At 40.7% G+C, this 15,944-nt stretch overlaps 1 protein-coding gene across 2 annotated transcripts in view; it reads right to left on the bottom strand.

The window, feature by feature from the left end:
- Positions 1 to 15,944, bottom strand: part of OSBPL11 (oxysterol binding protein like 11) — a 111,679-nt gene that overhangs the window by 41,439 nt on the left and 54,296 nt on the right. For both annotated transcript variants that reach the window (XM_006154550.3, XM_006154551.3), the window contains 3 exons: positions 11,860 to 12,061; positions 6,670 to 6,815; positions 2,988 to 3,128 (listed from right to left, as the gene is read on the bottom strand). In XM_006154550.3, the coding sequence (XP_006154612.1) occupies positions 2,988 to 3,128; positions 6,670 to 6,815; positions 11,860 to 12,061 (489 nt within the window). The remainder of the gene's footprint in view (positions 1 to 2,987; positions 3,129 to 6,669; positions 6,816 to 11,859; positions 12,062 to 15,944) is intronic.

Raw genomic sequence — 15,944 nt, 5'->3', positions numbered from 1 at the left:
CCACCCACCCACACACCCGCCCAGGGCCTTTCTCTAGCTGTGGGTCTGGGACCATGTGTTCAGCCATGTGGGATCCAGCCATCTTAATCATCACACAAAAGGCTGACCCCCAATTTGCTTTTTAAGGTAGCATCATAGATTGTTAAAACAAATTAAGGCATGGGGCCAGCAAGTGGCATGGTAATTATGGTGCTGCACCCCCACATGGCTGACCACAGTCTGAATGCTAGACCTGGCAGCTTGCTTTCTCACTTTCCCTTTCTCTCTCTCTGGTCAAATTTAAAAAATAAATAATATGAAGAAATAAAATTAAATAAATAATTATTAAATTAAGGCACACTAATTCAATAAATGGAAAACAGAGAAATGAAAGGAAAAGACCAGAGAAGACTGATCTAAAATTACAAACTATACGGGGCCAGCTGATGGCGTGGTGAAGGCACTGGACTCCCACAAAGCCAACCAAAGTTTGAGTCCTGGAACTGACGGCTTGCTCTCCCTCTCTCTGGTCAAATTAGATAATGATAATAATAATGATGATGATTAAAATAATTATTTTTAAAAATTAAATAAGAGACCACCAGTTGGCATAACGGCTATGTTACCGGACTCCCACATAGTTGACCATGGTTCGAATCCCAAACCCGGTGGCTTAAACTCACGTCGGGCGCAAGTACATGCATGCCCAAGATCCTGAGAAGAGAATGGAGGAGAAAGGATTGTGGCGTGGCCAACCCCCCAGGGGGTTATTTCTCATTTTCTGTCTCTCTCTGTCTTTCTGGCAAGCGCATGCGCCCCATAGCAAAAACTTCTCCAAAAATAAATAAATAGATAAATAAATAAAGAAGTAAAAACTGTAGATTACTGCTTATCAAACTTCAATGTATACATAAATCATCTGGGAATTTTGCCAAAGATAAGTTTCTGGTCCACTAAGTCAAGGACTGGGGCCTAAGATTCTCCATTTCTAACAAGCTCCCAGTTGATAGTGACACAACTGGTCTTCAGATCATGCTTTTTTTTTTTCTTTCTTTTTTTTTTTTTGAGAGGTTTTCGCTAGAGGGCACGTGTGCTCACCAGAAAGACAGAGAGAGACAGAAAATGAGAAATCGCCCCCAAGGGGGGATGGTCACACCACAATCCCTTTTCCTCCATTCTCCTCTTGGGATCTTGGGCACGCAAGTACACGCGCCTGGTGTGAGCCTGGTGTGAGTTTAAGCAGCCAGGTCCAGGACTTGAACCGCGGTCGACTACGTGGGAGTCCAGCGACATAGCCATTATGCTAACTGCTGGTCCCCAGATCACACTTTTAAAGTCACAAGGTTATACACCAAGGGTAAGTGGACAATGGCCTTTAGGCCAAACCTGGCCAACTGTTTTTTGTTTCACTTTTTTCTTTTGGAGAGGTTTTCTTTGCTATAGGATGTGTGTGCTTGCCAGAAAGACAAGAGAGAGAGCTAGAGAGACAGAGAGTAAGGAATCACCCCCTAGGGGTGACAACCATACCACAATCCCTTCTCCTCCATTCTCCACTTGGGATCTAGGGCACACATGCACACACACCCAGTGTGAGTTTAAGCCACTGAGTCCGGGACTCAAACTGCGTTAAACTACATGAGAGTCCAGTGACACAGCCATTACGCCAACTGCTGGTCCCTGTTTCACTTTTTCAGGAATATGTGTATGCACATGTGAAAGAGACAGAAAGAAAGATGAACAACAATTCCCTTTTCACACTCCTCTAGCCCACCAGTATCTTGGACACCAGAATCCTGATCCTTTCAGTGCACATGTACTGGGCTTCTTTTTTATTATTTTTTTGTGGCCTCCTGTTTTTATAAATGTTTTGTTGGAACACAGCTAGGCCCAATCCAACGTACTCTCTCTAGGACTCCTTTCATATTACAAAGACAGAGCTGAGTAACAACCATAGGGACCTATGCCCACACAGCTGAAAATATTTACTACCTGGCCCTTTATAGAGAAAGTCTTCTAGCTCCTATTTAAATAGCATTCCAAATGTACTATCAACACCTGAGAAGTAAAAGTAACATAGACATCTCAATGCCTTTCACACTTTTGTAAGACTGTATCCTTTCCTTTAGATGACTCTAGTGTAAGAGCCAGCCTACAGCCTGATGGCTGGATCCCACATGGCTGATCATGCAGTTCAAGGCCCGGACCCAACAGCTTGAGATTATTCCAGTATACTGCCAATGAAGCCCTTTCATTTTGTACAGAAACAAGAAAACTTTAAGTCTTCATTTGCTATGCAACTACCTGCTTCACAAAATGCCATTACAGGGCCAGCCAGGTGGTATCGTGGTTAAGGTGGCTGGATCCAACAAGCCAAATACGTGGTTCAAGTCTTAGACCTGATGGCTTGAAAAACACACCAGAAGTGTCCGTGCACACACAAAATCCTGAGAAGAGGATGGAAGAGAAGGGACTGCAGCATGGCCATCCCTCTGAGGGGTGATTTCTCACCTTCCCCTTCTCTCCAACAAGCTCGTGTGCCCTACAGCAAAAACTTAACAAACAAACAAGAAAACCATTACCTTTTTTTTTTTTTTTTTTTTTTTAAGAAAGTAAGAAATGCTAGGGAACCAGCAGTTAGCGTAATGGCTATGTCGCTGGACTCCCACGTAGTCGACCGTGGTTCGTGTCCCGGACCCAGTGACTTAAAACTCACGCCGGGCGCGTGTGTGTGCGTGCCCAAGATCCCGAGAGGAGAACGGAGGAGAAGGGATTGCAGCGTGACCATCCCCCCTGGGGGGTGATTTCTCGCTTTCTGTCTCTATGTCTCTCTCTGTCTGTCTGGCGAGCGCACGCGCCCTACAGTGAAAAATCTCTCCAAAAAAAAAAAAAAAGTAAGAAATGCTGAACAAGAGACTAAGAAACTACATTATAAAATACAAAGCTCTGACAACATCAACAGTCCTGGTACAGCCCCGCCATTCAACCTCCACAGCCAGTTGATCTCTTACCCTCGTTAAATCCATGCCTAGCTTGAGCTGTGACAGGAGATGCAGGATCACACTGCGCTGCTCTTCCACCGCACCCAGGTCGTCCTCCTTGTCGTCACAAGTATCCTCCATCTCATCATGCGCACTTATCTCTTCAGGTTCCTTGCAAAATAAAAGTCTAGTGTTAGAACTACTCATTAATACCATTCGAATAAAAGTATAAGCATTTAATCTGAAGACTTTATATGTGGCCTAAATTAATGAGCATGAGCAAAATCTTTCTGAAAACGTAACTTTCATCATGTGGCCATGGCTCTTTCCTCCAAAGAGCCCATTATTACTGATATTGAACATATCATGGTTCTGCCATACGCATGACATATAAAATAAGTTTATTTTATAAAAATAGGATCTTCTAGAGCCAGCTGGGTGGCATGGTGTTTAAGGTCCTGGACTCCCACATGGTGACTCGGTTCAAGTCCCAGACCTGGCAGCTTGCTTTCTCACTTACTTTCTCTCTCTCTCTCTCTCTCTGATGATTATACCAAGTAAAAAAAATCATGCTAATAATAAAAAAATTTTTTAAATAGGATTTTCCAAAAAAGTGAAGCCTGAACCTTAGGCTTTGACCACCTTCTTAGAGATATCACTACTACTTATAATTTAGGTTCAAGATGTTCTGAGAATTAAATATTTGCCTTTATTTAAAAATAATTATTTTATTTAACTTTTATTTCTTTATTTCTTTATTTTAATTTGACCAGGGAGGGACAGAGTGAGTGAAAGAGAAAGAAAGAAAGAAAGTCAGCAGGTCTAGGTTTTAAACCGCGATCGGTCATGTGGGACACTGGTGCACGTAACCACCACACCACCTGCCAGCCCCCAATATTTGCCTTTTTAAGCTAAAGTTATAAAAATAAATAAGTGACTGCACATCCAAGTCTAACTAGTATAAAATATTTTCATGTTCACTTAAATACAATGTTTGCTCCATAAAAAATTGTTCACAGCTGTTAGGAAGAAATCTTGGCATTGAAGAGATTTCTAGAAACAGGTAAGAAAACCCCACAGGTTTTCATGCAGTCATAATGCAAAAATGTTCTCTGCACAGTTCATCAACAAAACAATCCTTTGAAAAATCAGAAATACTGAGACCAGCAGTTTGTGTAATGCCTGTGTCTCTGGACTCCCATGTAGTCCACAATAGTTTGAGTCCCAGACCTGTTGGCTTAAACTCATGCTGGGCACGTGTGCGTGCATGGCCAAGATCCCAGGAGGAGAATGGAGAAGAAGGGATTGCAGCGTGGCCATCCTCCCTGGGGGGTGATTTCTCACTTTCTGTCTCTCTGTCTCTCTCTGTTTGTCTGGCGAGTGCACACGCCCTATAGCAAAAACCTCTCCAAAAAAAAAAAAAAAAGATTTCAGATCATTCTTTTCCTTTCACCTCTCTTTTTCCCTCTTCCCTTCTTGATACCAAGGAAGAACTCTATTATCAGATGACATTCTGATAGACCAATCAATGGTCTAAATAGTTTATATCCTTATGTTAAGGCCATACACACAATTAATGATGGTATTTATCAGATCTCCATTGTTTCCTATGATCTCACATGTTTCAGTGTACATGTGTTGCGATTCTAAGCAGGTAAGTCTCTTCAATGAAAGAACTGTCTTCTTTTCTGTTACTCCCTGAGTTCCTAACACTCCAGTCCCTAACATTGGATTTGTCACATATTAGATAGCTTGTTAACTACTTGACTTGACAAATGAGTTAGTCAGAAAACTATAAATAAAATAGCATTTCATACACTTCTCTTTTTTTTTTTTTTGAGAGGTTTTTGCTATAGGGCACGTGTGCTCGTCAGAAAGAGACAGACAGAGACAGAAAGTGAGAAATCACCCCTCGGGGGATGGCCACACCACAATCCCTTCTCCTCTCGGGATTTTGGGCACACATGCACACGCACCTAGCATGAGCTTAAGCTACCGGGTCCGGGACTCGAACCACAGTCGACTACATGGGAGTCCAGCAACATAGCCATTACACCAACTGCTGGTCCCTCATACACTTCTTTTAAAAAGTAATTTACTAGTGCATAAATAACCATAAATGGAGAGTATACTCTCAACTCTAATTTTTCTTGGGAATATAACCTAAAGAAATAATCCAGGGGACCAGCAGTTAGCGTAATGGCTATGTCGCTGGACTCCCACGTAGTTGACCGTGGTTCGAGTCCCGGACCCGGTGGCTTAAACTCACGCTGGGCACGTGTGCGTGCGTGCCCAGGATCCTGAGAGGAGAATGGAGGAGAAGGGATTGCGGTGTGGCCATCCCCCCTGGGGGGTGATTTCTCACTTTCTATCTCTCTGTCTCTGTCTGTCTGGCAAGCGCACATGCCCTATAGCAAAAACCTCTTTAAAAAAATAATTTAAAAAAAAAAAAAAAAGAATCCAAAACAAGGGGAGGGGGGAAAAAAAGAAACACAAGATAATATTGTGCTATTTAAAATAACAAAACATAACAAACAACCTAGATATTCAACCTTAAAGATATTAACTCAATAGTTTACTTCAACCTTTAAAACTTTAATTATAAGGAGCTGGCAGGTGGCATAGCAGTTAAAGGCGCTGAACTTCCACCTGGCATTTTGAGTCCCAGACCTAGCGGCTTGCTTTCTCACTTTCCCTCTCTCTCTCACTGTGTCCCTCTCTCAAACTAAAATAAATAAATAAATAAAGTTAAATATTATAACTTTTTTTTGAAGAGATTTTTGCTATAGGGTGTGTGCCCTATAGCAGAAAGACAGAGACAGAAAGACAAAAGCAAGAAATCACTCCCCATACCGCAATCCCTTCTCCTCTTGGGATCTTAGGCATGCACGCACACGTGCCCAGTATGAGCTTAAGCCATCTGGTCTGGGACTAGAACCGTGGTTGACCACAGGGGAGTCCAGCAACATAGCCATTACGCCAACTGCTGGTGCCCCGACTAATGTAATTATTTTTTAAAACTTTAATTATCTAGCCAGAGAAACATTTTTAAAAATGCTTATGAGACTACTGAATAAAAGCGACTTAAAATTATGTAACTATGAAGACCATTAAAAGTAATGGACATGAACACACAAAAGGCAAAACATCGATATGATTATCAGTATAGATTTATGCATAGAATGAAAGTCTTAATGGCTAAGAAACATGAAATGAATAATACTTTACAAAAATATTAACCCCTGAGATCATGTGCTATTTTAAGTAGAATAATACTAGTTTAGTGAACTGTTTATTAAGAAACTTTAAAGACTTTTAAACTTAAAGACTAACCATAAACATCTAGTAAGCAATGTTAAGATAAACTGTTTCTTAATGTAAAAAATTACATTTCTTAATGTAAAAAAACTGTACTATTTTATTAGAAAAGTTATTTTACACACAAAAATGATGCAATTTTTTATTTTTTAAAATATATTTTTATCAAGCAAAAGTAAACCAAAACTAGAGAAGGCATATGATTTAACCTGGAAAACACAAAACATACAAGTTTCATAGAAGAGACTTCTTACAAAGTAAATGCAGTTTAGAATCTCAAGAGCACTGCTCTAGTGTTAAGTTGGCATGCATGCCCTAATGATGAAGAGAGAACTGGCCCTTCTCAGTGATTCCTGGTTTTTTACATCAGAATCAGATTTTCACATTACCTTACCCTTGCTAGTAGTCCAGACTCTGCAACAGACTGCTCTTCTGGGACTGCCACTGGCTTACTCTGCTCAGTTGCAAAGGGCTGGTCAGCTCCATTTTTATAGTGGTTTGATAAAGGTATCTTTGGTTCTAACCACTCGATTGTCGTTCCTGATGAGGTAAGAGAAAACTTTCGCTGAAACTTGCTCATAATCTGGAAAGTTCAGCAGATGTGGATTTTATTAAACAATTTTGTTGTGAGCCTGCAAGACTGAAAGCAATTCAACCTGTTGAGAGACCCGGAAAGACAGCCACTTGGATCTTATTAGCATAAGGACCATGATTGGGTATTTCACAATAGAGCAACCTGCAACCTGAAATCAGATACTACTTAAAGCAACCCGCCACAGGACAGAACTCACTTCTTGAGCAAGTGTATGAATCACAAAGTGTATTCCCAACCTAACAGTTATTCTTTCTGTAGGAACCCTGTCTCCTCCTGATCAAGACTTTAGGGATCATGATGTCTGGAGAAGTCAAGGACTGTAACAGTAATGTTCGCTTTACTTGGAGGCTGCACCTTATTTTAGCAGTAATTTTTTAACCCATCAAAATAACCCTCAAAATTGCAAATTCATGTTCTTCCTTGCGATCATAGAAAGCACCATATAACTTTTAAACTGAAAGACTTTTCTACTAAATAAATAATAACTGACCTAGTGAAAGGCAGTGGCCACATTTAGAGGCCTGTCATCTCAGTTAATGACTCAAATGTCTCTTGTTACCCTCAACTAGTTTAACAAAGTGGATTCTATGCCTAATCAATAATGGAAAATGTTCCGTTTGATTTCAGATGCTGATCTAGGTTTCACAGAAGCTTGGTTATAGTGCTATAATAAGGAATACTCACATAGCAAAAGTCTGAAAGAGGAAGAATTTACTCAGTCTTTATAACAAAATCTCAAACTCCAATAAGGGAATAAATTACGTAGTACCTACTAGACTACCAGAACGTCTTGCCTAATACAGGTCTCACTTGGCACTGGGGCCGGAACTTATTTCACTTTTATAATTAAAAAATGAAAATTTATATTATGCATGTTTCCTTAGTTATGAAGAAAACAATTCAAAATAAAGCTGTATAAATTCAAACCACATAAAATTTCTAATAATTTTTAAAATTACATAGTATTTTTTTTGAGAGGTTCTCGCTATAGGATGCGTGCGCTCGCCAGACAGAGACAGATAGACAGAAAGCGAGAAATCACCCCCCAGGGGGGATGGTCACGCTGCAATCCCTTCTCCTCCATTCTCCTCTCGGGATCTTAGGCACGCACGCACACGTGCCCGGCGTGAGTTTTAAGTCACCGGGTCCGGGATGCAAACCACGGTCGACTACGTGGGAGTCCAGCAACATAGCCATTACGCTAACTGCTGGTTCTCAAATATTTACTGAGTATCTAGTATCTAGCATTGTTATTTGATATCCTTTTTTAAAAATTAAATACTGGGGCCCACAGGTGGAGTGGTGGTTAAGGCGCTGGACTCCCATATGGCTGACCATGGTTCGAGTCCTAGACCTGGAGGCTTGCTTTCCCTCTCTCAGTATTTCTCTCTGGTAAAGTTAAAGTAAATAAATAAAAACAAATAATTATTTTTTAAAAATTAAATAGCACAGCTGGGAACCAGCAGTTAGCGTAATGGCTATGACGCTGGACTCCCACATAGTTGACCGCAGTTCGCATCCTGGACCCGGTGGCTTAAAACTCACGCCGGGCGCGTGTGCGTGTGTGCCCAAGATCCCAAGAGGAGAATGGAGGAGAAGGGACTGAGGCATGACCATCCCCCCTGGGAGGTGATTTCTCGCTTTCTGTCTCTATGTCTCTCTCGGTCTGTCTGGCGACCGCACGCATCCTATAGTGAAAACCTCTCCAAAAAAAAAAAAAAAAAATTAAATATCACAGCGACCAGCAGGTGGTATCGAGTTAAGGTGCTGGACTCCCACATGGTCAAATGCTGTTCTAGCCCAAGACTCAGGGGCTTGAAAATCACGCCGGACGCAAGTACATTCATGCCCAGAATCCTGAGAAGAGAATGGAGAAGGGACTGTAGCCATGACTGTCCCCCTACCCCCATAGGGGTGATTTCTCACCTTCCCTCTCTGGTGAGTGTATGCGCTCTATGGCAAAAATCTAAAAAACAGTTAAATAAACAATTAAAAATTAAATAGCAAAACCAGAAACAAACTTTGTTTCTTTTTAAATTTTTACTATAGGGCATGTGCACTTGCCAGAGAGAGAAAAAGAAAGAAAAGAGAGATGAGGAAAATGAGAAATCACCCCCCTGGGGGAATAGCCATACTGAAATCCCTTTTTCTCCATAGTCTTCTTGGGATTTTGGGCATGCACACACACCCAACACCTGATGTGTTTTTCAAGCCACTGGGTCTGGGACTCAAACCACAGTCAGCCATGTAGGATCGAGCTGCCTTAAACACCATACCACATGCAGGCCCTCTCTGTTCATTTTACTGAAAATTATTACTACCAACACTAGAATTAACCCAAATTTCACAGTTCAGGATACCTCATCCAATGCTTAACACAAAGTTAGGTAAATCATAATACATCTGTCCTCTCAAAGGAATATAATGTAGTCAATTAAAATTATGTTTATTGGGGTTGGCAGGTGGCGTTAGGATTAAGGGCACTGGACTTGCACATGGCTGGCTATGGTTCGAGTTCTGGACCTGGCAACTTGCTTTCTCACTTTTCCTCTTTCTCTATCTCATTCTGTCCCTCTTTGGTCAAATTAAAAATAAATAAATAAAGTTAAATAAAATAATTCTTTTAAAATAATTATGTTTATTGGGACCAACAGATGGTGTAATGATTATGTTGCTGACTCCCACACAGTTGACCACAGTTCGAGTCTCAGACCTGGCAGCTTAAAACTCACGCTGGGTGTGTGTGCATGCACACCCAAAATCCAGAGAGGAGACTGGAGAAGAAGGGACTGAGGCATGGCTATCTCCCCAGGGGGTGATTTTTCACTTTCTGTCTCTCTGTCTCCCCTTGCAAGCACATGCACCCTATAGCAAAATCTTCTCTAAAAAAATAAAATAAATAAAATAATGCTTATTAGAAAATACTGCTTAATAACACAAGAAAATATATACCGAGCTACTTACAGTTCCTAAAAGACCCCCTTCAATGTTCACAGCTCACAATTTAGGCTCTTCCACCTTTCTGGAATAGCCTCTTTATGACATTCGCACTGCTAAATTGATCTTTGTAGCTTCTATGTGGTGTGCCCATACCTTTTTCTACAAGAAACATTCATTCACTGATTCTCCCATGGCCCTTTCTCCCTATTATAACAGCACTTTATATATCATTTATCCTTACTATTTGCATGTTTCTTCCTCAAGTGAACTATGAGTTCTTTAAGGGGAACATACACAACTTACTGATTTCATTAACTGTGCCCTGGCCAGGCCAACCAGTGGAGTGGTGGTGAAGGCAGCTAGATCCCGCATGACCAACTACATAGTTTAAGTCCTAGACCCGGCAGCTCAAAAAACACTGAGCACATTTGTGTGTATTCCCAAAATCCCAAGAGGAGAATGGAGAAGGAACTGAGGTGTGGCTATTTCCCTGGGGGCTGATTTTCACTTTCTCTCTCTCTCCCTGGTGAACACATATGCCCTACAGAAAAACTAAAAATAAATAAATAAATTAATTAATTAAATAAAATAAAACAAAACAGTGTCCTGATCTTCACCTACAATTGCCATTAAAAACAGTTAATAACTGCTGGCTTGAAATGTTGATCGAGGGGCCAGCAGGTGGCATGGTGGTTACAGTGGTTGGACCCTATGTGGCCAAATGCAGTCTAAGTGCTGGACCCAGAAGGGCTGAAAAAAACATGACAAGGGCATGTGAATATGTGCCTAAAATCCCAGATGTTAAGAGAAATGGAGAAGAAAGGATTGAGGCATGGCCTTACCCCACTGGAGATGCTTTTGTGCTATCTCACTCCCACCCCTTGGTGATCACATGTGCCTCTAGAAAAATTAAATTAAAAGAAAAAAAAAAAAGAAAGAAATGTTAAATGTAGATACATTGTACATGAAGATGGGACCCACACTATATCCACCTGACCATGGTGAATTTTTTCCTGAGCAGAGACTCAATGTCTTTCTAAACTATCTTTCTTTTAGTTAGATAAGAGAACAATGAGTTATGAAATATTAAGTTACTACCATCAATACAATGTGATTAGTTATTCACCTTGTTTATAGAAAGACTAATTTTTAAAATCCCATGCAATAACATTCTTTCCCCCAGTACAATTAATTTCAATAAAAAGGTGTTCTCAAATACTAAACATACTATTTTTGAAACAGAAAGACAACTGACTACATATAAATAATAACGATGAATACTGAACATAACTAAAACTCAAGAAATGATCCCGACATTTCTTTGGTCATTTGGATAGACAGATAATGACGTCACCAATTTTAACAGAAATATGGAAGAGGTAGGTTTGGGGTACAGTTTGTGACTTACTGAGTTTGAGGTCTCTGGAAAAGGAGTCCCAACGCCTGAGCTATAGGGGTCAATGGCCTGTTATTCCCTTCTACCAGTCCTTGAGATTTACACAGCTCGGGGCATGGCAGCAGGTGAGAAAGCAAGATTTCATCTGTGTTTGCAGCCACTCCCCATTGGTCACATTGCCACCTGGGTGGCCCCTCCTCTCAGATCAGCTTTGGTATTGGATTCTCATGGGTGCACAACCCTGTTATTATATGATTGCTTCATTGTATACTGCAATGTGGCAGTGCTGGAAATGCGGTGCACAGTGCATGTGGTGCTCTTGGGTCATCCTGGGACCAACACCCTGACCCCTTCCATCTGAAGAGGAATTATCTTCCACAAAACTGGTTGCCGGTGCTGGAAGGTCAGGGACTATCGCTCTAAAATAATACTCAATAACATTAAACATTAGGCCTATAATAATTTTAAATTCAAAAAGGACCTAATTAGTAAGAATTTGCATATCAGTGTGGAAATTAAAAGCCAAAAAGCTTGATTTTCTGGGTTAAAAAAAAATTTTTTTTTAATTAAGACTTTCCAGAGTTACAACTACAACAACTACAGTCTTTTCCATGTTTCAGCCCTTGATGTGAAGTCCTGTCTTTATAACTTACCTGAAGGCAATGAGCCCTTCTGATGTGATGCATGCTGTAACTGGAGAATATGAAAGCAGTCATTTAAGCAGTTCATAGTTGCCATGGAAGTAGCTTTGAGCATTAAGAGGTCCTGGTCCAAGGAACTAAGATGACCAGAAGTAGGAAGGCATTCGATTCGTCTAATTAAGTCTCTCTGTTGTCCTTCGGCATGAGACATCATCTAAGGAAAACAACAGTTCTGTGGGTCCCACTCATGATTTCTATACAACATGTATACATATAGTTGCCATTTTAATCACTATGCTCGGTGTCTGAGCCATTTTTGAGGGCATAATAAGCTTAGAAATCTATTTTTGTTTGGCTATTTTCTTTCTTTCTTTTTTAAAATTTGCCAGAGGGTACATGTACTTTGCAGAGAGGCAGAGAAGGAAGGAGAAGGAGAAAGCACCCTTGTGGGGCATGGTCATGCCACATCATCTTCTCCTGCATTTCTCCATCCCACTGAGGTCTTAGGCCCATGCACTCAATGCGTGTTTCCCAAATCACCCGGTCCAGGACCTGAACTGCACAGTCAACCACGTGTGACCCTACTCCTTTAAACACTACGCCATGAGACTGACTTGGCTATTTTCAATTAATGAGCATTTAATGATGTTCATCAACTAAACAACAGATTGTGGCCTTTGGCACCTGTACCTTTTCTTTGGAAGCAATGAAGCTCAAAAGAATTGCCAGTTTTTATTAACAGCATAAATGTACTCAGGTATCAGAAAGACTATTTCAGAACATCTTTAATAGCAGCATCAAATACAAGGCCAGTTCTGTGGTGCGGCAGGATAGCTGGATCCCACGTGGCAACTGCAGCAGGCTGGGCTCATGTGCAAGTACCCATGATCCCAAGGACTGTAAGAATGGACAAAGGGATTGAAGTGTGACCACACCCTTTAAAAGATGCTCACTCTCTCCTTCCTCCCCCATCATATGCACATGCATCTGGCTCTATCATGAATAAGGAAAAAAAATTTTTTTTGTGAAGTATTACAAAATTAATGTCCATTCTGGGCTCTCAACCACTTTGTTCTCACACCTTTGATCAGGTTCCATTTGAATCTACACTAAGAACATGATGGTTACCTGCTTCCACCTTTCTAACCTAGCTTTTTAGTTTTGTTAGGTTGACTCTAGAGCAAGTACTGGTTATAGGTTCTTCAGGTAAAAGGTTTAATACGCTGTATTTTGATTAGGAGCTCTGTTCATTTTTCCTAACAGAGTCACTGGAAAAACATAAGCAGCCCAAATTTTTAGATGAAAACTGAAAACTGCTTAATAACTGGGTTATCAGGAAAGTCACAATACATTTTTGCACAGACTCACATAGGAAAACATGTCATGACTTTCCTACCCAACGAACTACTTTCAGTTGTGAGCAGAAGGGTATCCATCCTTTGGAAATTAGTTTAATGCACACAAACACTATAGTAGACTGACTTTCAAAGCATTTAGAGGTTCTGTTCCAGATGATTTTTTTTGTGTGGTTTGTTATACAGCATGTGTGCTCACTGGAGCGCGAGCGAGCAAGCGAGAGAGAGAAACTGAGAAATCATCTCCCAGGGCAGATGGCCACACCACAATCCCTTCTCCTTTCAAAATTTCGAGCACACATGCACTCATACCCAGTGTAATTTTCAAGCCACCAGGTCTGGAACTCAAACTACTCAACTGGACATGTGGCATCCTGCTGTCTTAAATCTCTAGGTCACCTCCTAGCCCACAAATGTTGTGTGTGTGTGTGTGTGTGTGTGTATGTATATATATATATATATATATGTATTACACTTCACTTTTGGAAAGGTTTTTGCTGTAGGGCGTGTGCACCCGGCCTGAGTTTTAAGCTGCCAGGTCTGGGACTCGAACTGCAGTCAACTACATGGGAGTCCAGTGATGTAACCATTATTCCATCTCCTGGTCCCTGTCATGATTTTCAAGCCACCAGGTCCAGGACTCAAACCACAGTTGGCCATGTGGAAGTCCAGCGCCTTAAACACTACACCACCCACTGGCCTAATTTTTAATACAGTGCATCAGAGAACCAGTGAAAAGAGAGGTGCAAAATGACACTACAAGCAAATCAAGTATGTCACACTGCTTCAACAGCTCCCGAAACTGTGTGCCACAGTCCAGAATCACACATGCACTTTTCCCAGAAAAAAAATTTTAAACAAGAAATGTGAGTATGATGGCATTACATACACATTTATACAACATACATATGTGTGTGCTTTGTATGTGTATTTAGGTGTTTTTGTGTATATCTTGGGGGGCTGACTTGCAATAATCCAAACTTATAGGTATGATCACTTCAGAATACAGTTTGGCAGTATCTACTAGAGCTACATAACTGTAATCTGTAATCCAACAATTACACTCTTAGGTATGTAACCAACAGATATGTACACATGTTTATTAACTTAAATGCCCATCAACACTAGAATGGATTAAAAATATTATGGCATATTCATTCAGTGAATATTCACAGCAACGGAAATAAAGGAACGGCTATAATCGTAAGAAAATCTCAAACATATAATGTGAACCAGAAAGAAGCCATATCCAAAGGAGTACATATGACATGATTCCAGTTTCACAAATTTCCTAAACAGGCAACACAAGTCAGGACAGTGAAGAAGGGTGCAGTCATAGAGAGGCATGAGGGTGCTGATAACATTTCATTTTTCTCTTTCTTTTTTTTTCAATTTTATTTCTGCCACAGGGTGTGTGTACTTGCTGGAGAGAAACAGAAAATTAGAGAGGAAAAGTAAGAAATCACTCCCCAGGGGCAATGGACAAGCCGCAATCCCTTCTCCTCCATTCTACTCTGGGCATTTTGAGCATATATGCACACACACACACACAGAGCATGATTTTTCAACCCTTCAGGCCTGGGACTTGAACCATTCAATCATGTGGGATCTAGTTGCCTTAACTTCCATACCACCTGCTGGCCCCAACATTTAATTAGTTAATCCAGAAGGGGTAGTCACATGAAAATTACATCAATGAGTACATTTATGACTTGAGCACTTCTCTGTAACTTATTATAAGCCAATAAAAGTTTACTAAAGAGAGAAAAAAACATACCTAAGACGTTCATAGCATAACTAATCAGAATCACAACATAACACTAGAAAGAGAAAAATGTGTGTGTTTGTATAAATGACCCCAAAAAAGTCATCTGCTAGTATTGATGATAGAAGTGAAGAGATCTAAGAAAGTTACATTCTTGGCTAGAAAAAATAAACTTTAAAATACAATTATAGGACTGGCCCACAGAGTGGTGAAGTGCTATGCACAGGAGCTGGATGTCACATGGTTCAAGTCCCAGCCCTGGCAGCTCAACACATGCTAGGCATGTGCATGCAGCCCAAGATCTTGGCAGGACAGAGAACTGGAGGAAAAGGACTACAAAATGACCAAGCCCTTTTGGAGGGTACTTGGTCTCTCTTTCACATATCATATATAACGTGTAAAACTATAGTGTAAATGCTAAAATTTGGTAATGGTTATCTCCAAAACAAACAAGCGAACTGATCATAAATTGGACTGTCAGAAAAGTCATGATCATTTTTGCATAGAAAAAAATAGAAAAGAATGAGTCATGACTTTTCTAACAACCAGTGTTTACCATAAAATGGAAAAATGATTTGTAAAGCTGTTTTAATGACTGTTCCTGACACTAATGACTGTTCCTGATTGGTTTTACAGCCAATTCCTTGAAAAAAAAATTTTTTTTTCTTTGTTTCAGAAAAGCTAGTAACAGAGCTAGCCTGTGTCCCGTAGCTGGATATGGCAAATACGGTGAGGTAGTACATCGTTCAGGTGTCAACTAATTTGTCTTAAAAAAACAAATTAGGGGACCAGCAGTTAGCGTAATGGCTATGTCGCTGGACTCTCAACGTAGTCGACGGCGGTTCGCGTCTCGGACCCGGTGGCTTAAAACCCACGCCGGGGAACCAGCAGTCAGCGTAATGGCTATGTCGCTGGACTCCCACGTAGTCAACCATGGTTTGCATCCCAGACCCGGTGGCTTAAAACTCATGCCGGGC

Source organism: Tupaia chinensis, unplaced genomic scaffold (genome assembly GCF_000334495.1).
Source record: "Tupaia chinensis unplaced genomic scaffold, TupChi_1.0 Scaffold000415_1, whole genome shotgun sequence".
Classification (NCBI taxonomy): domain Eukaryota; kingdom Metazoa; phylum Chordata; class Mammalia; order Scandentia; family Tupaiidae; genus Tupaia; species Tupaia belangeri.
This window is presented reverse-complemented; position numbering and strand designations above follow the sequence as displayed.